The 11,580-nt window shown below is 43.9% G+C and overlaps 1 protein-coding gene across 2 annotated transcripts in view; it reads right to left on the reverse strand.

Moving 5' to 3' along the window:
• VMA21 (vacuolar ATPase assembly factor VMA21) overlaps positions 1-7,798 on the reverse strand; it is an 8,467-nt gene extending 669 nt beyond the window's left edge. Inside the window, exons 1-2 of one of the 2 annotated variants that reach the window (XM_058441623.1) lie at positions 7,337-7,798; positions 692-801 (exon numbers count right to left, since the gene is read on the reverse strand). In XM_058441623.1, coding sequence (XP_058297606.1) covers positions 692-801; positions 7,337-7,446 — 220 coding nt within the window. In that variant the 5' untranslated portion in view covers positions 7,447-7,798. Of the gene's footprint in view, positions 1-691; positions 802-7,061; positions 7,226-7,336 lie in introns of those variants that run through there. The other variant, XM_032757776.2, reaches the window with a different exon arrangement.
• Positions 7,799-11,580: the final 3,782 nt, after the last annotated feature.

The following is an 11,580-nucleotide window of genomic DNA, read 5'->3' on the forward strand; positions in this document are numbered from 1 at the left end:
AAAAAAAAAAAAAACATTGTTTTAAACAAAACCATAATTATAAAGACTTCAGGCCGGGTGCGGTGGCTCACGCTTGTAATCCCAGCACTCTGGGAGGCTGAGGTGGGTGGATCACCTGAGGTCATGAGTTCGAGACCAGCCTGGCCAACATGGTGAAACCCTGTCTCTACTAAAAATACCAAAAATTAGTCGGGTGTAGTGGCAGGTGCCTGTAATCCCAGATACTCAGGAGGCTGAGACAAATGAATCGCTTGAACGTGGGAGGCGGAGGTTGCGGTGAGCCGAGATCGCACCATTGCACTCCAGCCTGTGCAACAAGAGTGAAACTCTGTCTCAAAAATATATATATATATTTCAACATCAAAAAGGGGACTTCATTCTCTCTTCCTTCCACTATCCGACACTAGAAGTCCATTCCCCCAAAATTCCTCCTCCCATGTCAGCCAACTCCTATTCTTTAAAGGGTACTAAGAGAAAGGATTTGCAAGCCACTTCACAGAAAACCATAAGAAAACTGTCAAGCTGAAATAACAAGTTATTTCATAAAGACTCATTATGAGCAATATGAGTTTTTGAACAGCTAAACAAGAAAAAAAAATAAGAATACCCAGTTTAAAGATATAAAGAGATCATAAAAGCACAGAATCTTAAATCGGGGGAAAACATCTTGTTTTAACGGGTCTAAGATTACCTTCAAATATATAAGATTTAGTTGTGAAATATAACCCAATAGGAACAGTGATCATTAAAGCTGTGAAGAACAGGAGCGTCTTCAGTGTAGATGCTAATGAGCTTTCATTTCTGGAATAAAGTAAACAAAGAGAAAATCAGAACCTGCACAGTCATATCCAAACGCTCTTAGGTCCCTAAAACTATAAACATCCACAAATGAGATGCTATGTAGGAGGAAGATCACAGGCAGGGACTCGTAATCCAAAGATCCTAGAGAACCAGCTGTGGGTAGTGGGAATTTCTTGAGCTGGAACATGAAGATTATACACCACCTTTAGGGACTGTCATTCATATCCAGTGTGAGACGAAGCGTCAGGGCGCCTCAGATCAACTGCCAACAAGCTGGGTGAACAAACTAGGTGAAGAAACTCAGTGCCCCTGCCTCTGGAACTGGAGCTTCTACCCTGGGAAGCCACAGCGGACAGAGGCACCAGTGCCCGACCCATGCGGCAACGGTGTCCACCAGCACCAGACACCAGACCTGGGAACGCAGCAGGCACCATGGGTGGATCAGCGCGCCCTCTCTTGCTGGAATCAGAGCTTCCATCAGGGGAAGCCACCAGCCTGCTGTCCTCCAGCATGAGACAGTGGACCAGGGAACTAACGAGGCAGACACACCTGTGCACCCTCCCACACTGGAATTAGAGCTTTTGCCCAGGGAAGCCACTGTCACACCGGTCCCTGAGCCCACACAGCAACCCTCACCACCAGCACCAGACACCAGACCAGGGAACTCGGCAGGCACCACGGGTGGAGCAGTGTGCCCTCTCCCGCTGGAATGGGAGCTTGCATCTGGGAAAGCTGCCAGCTTCCTGTCCTCCAGCACCACACAGTAGACCAGCAAACTAACCAGGTGGAGCCAATGCACCAGAGTGCCCTCCCCGACTGGGATCAGAGCTTTGGCCCAGAGAAGCCACTGCCACACCAGTCCCTGAGCCCATGCAGCAACCCTGACCACCAGCACCAGACACCAGACCACCGAAGGAGGTAGGCAGAGCGAACGGACCAGTGCGCCCTCTCCAGCTGGAATAGGAACTTCTGTTATGGGTGAAAAATCAAGCTAGAGGGAATACTTCCAAACACGTTTTAAGAGGCTCAAATCACCTTGACACCTAAGCCAGACAGACACAGCAAGAAAACTACAGGACAACATCATTGATGAACACTGGTGCAAAATTCCTCAATAACATATTTTCAAACCAAATTCAACAAGAATCAGGCCAGGTGTGGTGGCTCACACCTGTAATCCCAGCACTTTGGGAGGCCGAGGCAGGCGGATCACTTGAGGCCAGGAGTTTGAGATTAGCCTGGCCAACATGGCAAAACCCAGTCTCTACTAAAAATACAAAAATTAGCTGAGCGTGGTGGTGTGTGCCTATAGTCCCAGCTACTTGGGAGGCCAAGGCACAAGAATCCCTTGAACCTGGGAGGCAGAGGTTGCAATGAGCCAAAATCACAGTCTGGCAACACAGCAAGACTGTCACAGACAAACAAACAAAACCAATACATCAAAAAGATTATATATTACGACCAAGTAGGATCATCTCAGTTGATGCAGAAAAAGCACTTGACAAACTTCCGCATCCCTTACTGAGCTGAAAAAGAAATCAAGAAAACAATCCCATTTATAACAGCATTAAAAAAAATACTCATGGGCCAGGCTCAGTGGCTCATGCCTGTAATCCCAGCACTTTGGGAAGGCTGAGGCTTGAGGCCGGGAGTTTGACGCAAGCCTAGGTAACATAGCAAAACCCCACCTCTACAAAAAAATTTTTTGATAATTCGCTGGGCATGGTGGCACGTGCCTGTAATCTCAGCTACTCAAGAGGAGGCTGAAGTGGGAGGATTGTTTGAGTCCCAGAGGTCAAGGCTGCAGTGAGCAGTGATTGGGGCACTTTACTCTGGCCTGGGTGACAGAGCAAGACTCTATTTCAAAAAAAAAGAAACTTAGGAATAAATTTAACCAAGGCGATGAGTGACTTGTACACTGAAAAGTATAAAACGTTGATGAAAGAAATTGAAGATGACACAAATAAATGTAAAGATATCCTGTGTTCATGGATTGGAAGAATTAATACTGTTGAAATGTCCACAGTACCCAAAGCAACATACAGATATAACACAATCTCTATCAAAATTCCAGTAGCATTCTTCATTAAAATAGAAAAACAATCCTAAAATTCATCATACAGAACCACAAAAAGCCCCCAATAGCCAAAGCAACACGGAAAAAGTTGTAAGCGTCACACTTTCTGATTAAAATATTACAGTTATAGTAATCAAAACAATATGGTATTGGCATAAAAACAGAAACATATAACAATGAAACAGAATAGAGCCCAGAAATAAATCCAAACATATATGGCCAACTAATCTTCGACAGGGGTGTTAAGAGGAACACAATGGGGAAAGGACAGTCTTCAATAAATGGTACTGGGAAAACAGGATTTCTACATGCAAAGAAAAAAACTGGACTCTTACACCATAAACAAAAATCAACCCAAAATAGATAAAATAACTAAAACATAAAGATATAAAGTTTTAAGACATAAAAGAACACAGAGGGAAAGGTGCTTAACATTGGCCTCAGTAATGATTTTTTGGATATCACACCAAAAGCTCAGGCTACAAAAGAAAAAATAAAGCGGCTTGCATAAAACTAAAAAGCTTCTGTACTGCAAAGGAAACAATCAACAGAATGAAAAGGCAGCTTACAGACTAGGAAAACATATTTGCGAACCACCTATCTTGTAAGGGGTTAATATCCCAAAATTTATAAAGAACTCTTACAACTCAGCAGAAAAACCATCTGATTAAAATATGGACAACAGTTGGACAGACATTTCTCCAAAGACATCAAAATGGCCAAGAGATAAATGAAAATGTGCTCAACATCACTACATCATCAGGGAAATGCAAATCAAAACCACTATGAGATATAAACTCACACTTCTAAGGACAGCTATTATCAAAAAGGCAAGTGATAACAAATGTTTGTAAAAGTGTGGAGAAAAAGATACCCTACTACATTGTGACTGGAAATGTAGACTGGTACAGCCATTATGGAAAACAGTTCCTAAAGAAATTAAAAATAGAACTACCACATAGCCCAGCAATCTCTCTTCTGGAATATAACCAAAGGAGATGAAATCACTACCTCGTAAAAATATCTGCACTTCCATCTTCATTGCAGCATTATTCACAATAGCCAAGATTTGAAAACAACCTAAGTGTATATAGACAGAAAAAATAAAGAAACTGTAGTGTATATATACAAGGGAGTATTTTATTCAGCCTTAAAAGAGGACATCTGCCATTTGCCACAACATGGATGGACCTGGAAGACATTATGTTAAGTAAAATAAGCCAAACACAGAAAGACAAATACTACATGAGCTCACTTATATGTGGAATCTTTAAAAAAAAAAAAAAAAAGGTCAACGGTCAACTACACAGGGACAGAGAATAAAACAGTAGTTACCATGGCGGTGGGGGTGGGAGGCTGGAGGGGAGGAAATAGGGAGATATACATCAAAGGACACAAAGCAGTAGATATATGGATTAACAAGTTAGATATCTAATGTACAAGAGGACTACAGGCAATAAAGTTGCATGGTATTAGGGACTTTTGTAAATAAGATTTTAGCTGCCTCTGGTCACACACATACAAAAGTATGTGAGATGACAGATATATTAATCTGCTTCACCATAGTAATCATTTTACTATATGTATGCCATAACATCATGTTGTGAACCTCAAATATACACGATGAAATTTATTTAAAAAGAACCTGAACAAAAAACCCACAAAAACATTGAGTAGAATATATATTAAATATAACTAACCTCATGCCTATTTCTTGATCACATGCTCTGCACATGTGTGAGAAATTAAATGCTTACTGCTGTAAAAAAAAAAAAAAGTTCTAATATTTTCTTTTGGTACTTAAATGGATCATCTTTTAGCAGGCCTCATTTTGGTTATTACTGAGCTATACAACTCTCATTTAATATACATAAGTTCCCTTAAACTGTTTCCTACTAGTAAATTTTTAGAGGAATTTATTGTGTAATCCTCATGAGAGTATGAGTGTCTGCAGTGGAGAATCTACAAAAAATACAAAACACTAATTGGCCAATTCTTTTGTGGACCCTAAAAAAAGCACTCGACTTTGGTGTTTCTATGGTGAGTAAAAAAGTATGTTTTAGGAATGCAACTTTCAGATTATCTAACTTGTTAAAGGAACAGAAAGGAAGTGTTAACTGATTGTTTTGTTCTTTACATGACCTCTCTTGAGTATCTATTATCTGGCCTGGCTTTTAAAAAGTTTATTATTGAAAAGATGATATAACACCATAAAAATGTTTTAAAGTAAACAAAATCACTTATAATCCCACCACCCAAATATAACCATTCTACACGTTAATTTCTAGCCCCCACACAATCTATACACAGCATACCTTAATAATTTATAGCTAATTCCTTCTCACTTCTCTCTTTACCTCAAACTTCAAAAATGTGACTACTTTTCTGTGTTGTGACCTCACTAATATGGGACTAAGCATTAAGTGTCCATACAAACTTTTGAAAACTAGCAAACTTCCTCTACTGTTTATAGGACATTTTCTCCTTGGCTTCCAGCCACAAGAGCTGTTGGTTTTGCTGACACAAGCCACCTTGGGTAAAATCAGTGGCTTATTCCAAGACAAAGCAACTGATGCTATTCAACTGATTTATCCTATGTATCTTTGGGTGTTACTGAGCAGAGATTTGTTAGAAATGAGGAATGAGAAAGGCTGGAATTAAAGTTGTCCTCACACAAAGGAAAAAGTTCAGGATGAACCTTACTCTGCCTCCATTTATACCACCACCTAGTTTTCCCACTTCATACAAACTTCTGCAGCCAACGTTGAGCAGACAGAGCCTACCACATTCCCTTTTGTAGCAAGTAAGACAACAGGAATTCTTTCTCCCACGGCCAAGATTTCACTGCAAATTCCATTAGGAAACCAGAATCAGTCTAGAAGGACTATGATCTAAGAGTATCTAATAAAAATATGTTGGTATTCTCATAAATGAATAATTTTTTAAAAATCCCACATTGAGGCTGGATAAAGAAAATGTGGTACATATACACCACGGAACGCTATGCAGCCATAAAAAAAGAATGAGATCGTCCTTTGCAGCAACATGACTGGAGCCGGAGGCCATTATCCTAAGCAAATTAAGACAGGAAAAGAAAACCAAATACTGCATGTTCTCATAAGTGAGAACTAAACAACAAGAACAGATGGACACTAGGAGAGGAACAACAGACACTGGGGCCTACTTGAGGGTGGAGGCTGGGAGGAGGGAGAGAATCAGAAAAAATGCCTATCGGGTACTATGCTTATTACCTGGGTGACAAAATTACCTGTACACCAAGCCCCCGTGACACGCAGTTTACCTATATAACAAACCTGCGCATGTACTCATGAACCTAAAATAAAAGTTAAAAAAAAAAAAAACCCACAATGACCCTGTCGGAAAGAGAAGGCATCACAGAGCTCCAAAGATCGTGGGCTTTGGCGTCAGTGAGCTTGCTCAAACGTTAGCTTCAATTACTTACTAACTTTGTCGCCTAATTCTGTAATCACTCACCCTCAGTTTCAAGTCACTTACCCTCAACTGCATCCTCTTCAAAACTGGGAAATCAAGCAGTTAGAGAAATTAAGAATTCAGATAATGTATGTAAAGCACGTGCACTGAGCCTGGCATACAGTAGGTCTTAACGAATGGTAGCTAACTCCCTCACCACTCCCTTGCCTACTGGGGTGGGCCAGAACCACCTGCTCTCTCATACATTCCTTCAACTCAGCCACCAGCCTCTATCTTACTGATTCCCCAAGTGAAGCAGTCCCACACCAGGGGACTATTCCCTTCTACTCCTTCATTCATACAGCAAACATTTATTAAGCCCCGACTATGCAGGCCCCCTAGGGAACACGGAGATGAAGGAGACCGCGTTCCTGTCCTCAGAAGGCTGACCCTGCGGTAATGAAAGAGACTGCAATATAGACGACAGCGAGAGGAAGTGCTAGGATAGGAGCATGAGCTGAAGGCCCACTGACCTATTCCCCATGACCCCGGATCCCTTGTACCCGAGCGAAAGGTCAGGGCCGGGCGTTTAGACGTCTCAGGCCCCAACCTGCTTTCCCCGCTCCGCTCCCTGCGGCCAGGTCCCCGGGGTCCAGACCTCACGCCCACCCATTCAGCTAGGGCCTTCCCTCAGGCCCTGCTCCAGGCTGGGGCCAGTCCGCCTCGCGGTCCAGGCCCCGCTCAGGGCTACCTGAACTCAGGAGGCTGCAGTGCGTTCAGCGCCGCTTTATCCGGGCGCTCCATGGTGTAGCCGTGCCGGCACAGGCGCTCGGCGGCGGAGCTGGGCTCCGGGGCCGCGCTCAGTAAACTCCGCGGGGGAACGGACGAGGCGGTTCGCGCCGGAAGTGTCCGTTCGCGCCGGAAGTGCCCGTTCGCGCCGGGCGGCGGGCCACAGTACGCAGGCGCGGCGCGGCGCAGCCACGCAGGGTTGTTGCAGGCGCGGGCGCGGGCGCTCACAGGACTTACCGCCGGTGGCTCCGCGGCGTGCGCCCTGCCAGGAGGGGCCTGTGCTCGAGGAGCAGGCCTGGGGAGTAGCCCAGCCACTCCACGTTGAGCCGGGACTTGCCGCGCAGCATGGTCCTCCTGGGCGGGCGGCGGCTACACCGTCCCTTGAGCTCGCGCGAACACTGGTCCTCGTCTGCGTCCCGGTCGCTGAGCTGGGGGCGGCAAGGAGACCCGAGCAGATGAGCCGCGAGGAGGGACTACCAGCCAGAGGGCTGTGGTGCTAGGCAACTGAGCGTATTCCGCCGGGGACAACACAAAAAAGCAATGCGCATTATTTCGCCACTACTTGAGCAAATAAATGCCTCATTAATTACTGCCCACAGTGGTAGGAAGCCCAGCCCTTGGCAGCTGGGAGGAGTTAAACACTCACCAGAGTCCGTAAAACTAGAGAATGTCAGAGTTCAAAGAGCTCTTGCTGAGAATGACTGTTCCAGACTCGATGCCAGTGACCCCCAACTTCCACTTAAAAGTTAAAAACATATTTTGCAGCTGCTCAGAAAGCCGCCAATGAGACAACGGGGACTCAAATAGTAAGAACAGATGGGCCTCCCAGGCCTGCGCAACCCGAGAGAGGTAAAAACGAAAAGGGTGGGTAAGCCTGGAGTCAGGCTTGACAAAATTAGGTTGCCACTGGCTGCTAGTAAGAGGACAGCCCTTACATGGTCAGCGCCTGGAAAGGGCCACTGACCACACAGCTATTTTCTGCACCACATGGATACAAAGACCACATCTGAAATCATGACTAAACCAGCAGCTTAGAGTGGTGGAAAGGGCAATGGACTGGGCAGCAGGAAGTCCAGGTTTTAGTTCAAACTGAATAATCCCCCTCTAGGGCTGAGTGTGCTGGCTCACGCCTGTAATCCCAACACTTTGGGAAGCTGAGGCAGGAGGACTGCGTGAGGCCAGTAGTTCCAGAGCAGCTTGGGCAGCATAGCAAGACTCCGTCTCTAAAAAAAAACTGTAAAATATTTAATAAAAATAATAGTAATCTCTCTTTGGGCCTCATCTAGACCTTTAGGTGAGTAAGAACCACCTAATGTAAGAACTTGGGGTACAAATAGAATCTAGCTCTGGGGTAGGCAAACTGAGCCAGCCGACCTAATACATGGAGCCTACCACCTGTTTTTCTACAGCCCTGAGGTAAGAATGGTTTTTCCTTTTTAAGTTGTTGAAAAAGTCAAAAGAATAACATGACACGTGAAATTTATATGAAATTCAAATGTCAGCGTCTATTGATAAAATTTTATTGGAGCTCAGCCATTCTCATTTGTTTGTATTGTCTACAACAGCAATGTTGAGTAGTTGTGACAGAGACGATATGATCTGCAACGCCCAAAATGATCTGCAATGCCCAAAATTCTTACCATCTGACCCTTTTACAGAAGAGTTTGCTGACCCCTGCTCTAGCTAATCAGCCTGCTGTGAGGTCCGTCAATCCCTAGGAACCCATAAATGTAGTAACGGTGGTTCTGAAGGCAGTTTTTAATATTTTTAAAAACCTAATGAATCTGTTTACTTTCTCTTAGGCATCCAAAGCTATTTAAAATATCACCGTTCTTTGATTTTTGACACTTACTATATCATGATGAGGTTATCCTAGTTATCCCATAAGAAAAGACTGTTCACAAATTATTATGAAAATAAGCCACAGTATACTTAGTAGAATAAATCTTTTAAAAGATAGAATGAACACAAGTGGGGGAACAGAATTGTGACTTATTGTTCCCCAAAACCTAGAGTAGGTCCTGGTATATAGTAGGAACTAATAAATATTTGTTAAATAAATAAATCGGGTCCACAAAAGGAAAAAGAGCAAAATAGTTCTTGATGGTGAAAAAATTGGGAACCAGCTTGGCGTAGTGGCACATGCCTGTAATCCCAGCTACTCAGGAGGCTGAGGCAGAAAATCACTTGAACTCAGGAGGCGGAGGTTGCAGTGAGCCAAGATCGTGCCACTGCACTGCACTCCAGCCTGGGTGACAGAGTAAGACTCTGTCCACCCCCCCAAAAAAAGTTGGGAACCACTGTTGTTGTAGTTTGCCAGGGCTGCCATAACAAATGCCACAAACTAAGTGGCTTCAACAACAGAAGTTAATCATCTCCCAGTTCAGGAGGTTAGAAGTCTGAGATGGAGATGTTGGCGAGGCTAGTTCCTTCTGAAAGTTGTGAAGGAAGGACTGTTCCAGGCCCCTCTTCTATTTTCTGGTGGTTTGCTGACAATCTTTGGCATTTCTTGGCTTGTAGAAGCATCACCCTGATCTCTGCATTTTTCTTCAAACGGCCTTCTCCCTGCGTCTGTGTTTCTGTCCAAATTTTCCCTTTTTATAAGGACACCAGTCATAATGCATTAGGGACCCACCCTACACCTGTATGAACTTAACTATTTACATCTGCAGCGACGCTGTTTCACTCTGGGGTACTGGGGGCAAGGATTTCAGCATATGAATTTGGAGATGGTGTGGGTGACTGGGCCAGCAATTCAACCCATAACAGTAGTCTAAACACTTCCTTGTACAGATGAGAAAACTGCGGCCCAGAGAGGGGACGGGACTTGTGGGAAGTCACACATTTATCTAGTGGGACGTAGCTTGACTCCTGACTCTCAGGCTGGCACTTTTACACTCCCGCATTAACAGCCTAAGTTGCACTTGTGTGATAACTCAAACAGGAACCATTCATAAATGAGATTTGCTGTGGGACAAACTGCTCATGTAATTTACATAGTAGTGTTTTTAAATATAAACAAAAGCTCTCATATCTCTTTTTTATTCATTTATTTATTTATTTATTTTGAGACAGAGTCTCGCTCTGTCGCCCAGGCTGGAATGCAGTGGCGCCATCTCGGCTCACTGCAAGCTCTGCCTCCCGGGTTCACGCCATTCTCCTGCTTCAGCCTCCCGTGTTAGCTGGGACTACAGGCGCCTGCCACCATGCCCGGCTAATTTTTTGTATTTTTTTAATAGAAACGGGGGTTTCACCGTGTTAGCCAGGATGGTCTCGATCTTCTGACCTCGTGATCCGCCCGCCTTGGCCTCTCAAAGTGCTGGGATTACAGGCGTGAGCCACCGCGCCCGGCCATATCTCTTTTTTATGCTGACTGTTACACTCTACCAACATTTACTGTGAGCTTACTGAGGTAGACAAAGAACTTTAAAAATAAACTCAGAATCTGTACTAGAAGGAAAGAATCTAGCCAGCAGTCAGCCCTCTCAACAGAGCCCTGAAACCTCCTACCTGCAGTGCTACAAAAGAATTAGAGGCAAGTGGATCCCATACAGAGCCATTGCCATTGGAATGAAATGGTGTGTTAGGTGGTGTGGCCACTACAGAGGAAACCATAATAGTGGTTTCCTACCACTGCTGCCCTAAAGCATGTGTCTTGTGCTTCATTTTACTGAGCATATTCACAATCCCTACAATTTATACCATCCCCACTTCATAAGTGGAAAAACTGAGGCCAGGGAAAATTTCAGAGTCTGGTGAAGGCTTCCCAATGCCCCTTAAAGTCAGAAACTGATTCTCAAACTGAAAGAGCCCCAGTTTGGCACTTTAATTTTAGTTGAGAAAACTGACAGCTAAAGATGGGAAGTGATTTGCCCCAAATTCCCTAGGTCAGTGATAGAATTAGAGAATGTATAGTTCCTAATTCTGTCTCGTGTTTTCTCCACCATATTGTTGTAAACTTCTGTACTACTTGTAAGACACGTTTTCTCCACCATATTGTTATAAACTTCTGTACTATTAGCCCAGTGACGTGAAAAGTATACACCCAAAGACACGTTTTGCAACCCCAAATTGCTTTACTTACCCGAAAAAACTTCGTTTCTTGAAGTTTCCTTTTGGGTGGCTGGCTGTGGGATTGGATGGAACAACCATATTGAAACACCAACTGATACTTGCCAAGGCCTATACCTGAACAGCACAGTGTTTTTAAAACTAAGACATAAGGAAAATAGAAATAAGCTCCACTGTACAATCAACAAAACTCATATTAAAAAAGAGAGAGAGAGAGAAACTCTGGCTTCTTTGTAGTGTAGGCTGTGATGTCTTAAAAAAAAATGGTAAAATATGCCCCCTGGTGAAAAAGCGTAGTTCCATGTATAGAAAAAAAATAACTAAGGGGTTATTGTAGTTAAAACCTCCATTGTCAGCGCTGCCCTTCGCCCCAGGCAATGAATTGAGTTTTACTCAAGGGTCTTCCTTAC

The sequence above is a fragment of the Hylobates moloch genome, unplaced genomic scaffold (genome assembly GCF_009828535.3).
Source record: "Hylobates moloch isolate HMO894 unplaced genomic scaffold, HMol_V3 SCAFFOLD_7, whole genome shotgun sequence".
Taxonomy (NCBI): Eukaryota; Metazoa; Chordata; class Mammalia; order Primates; family Hylobatidae; genus Hylobates; species Hylobates moloch.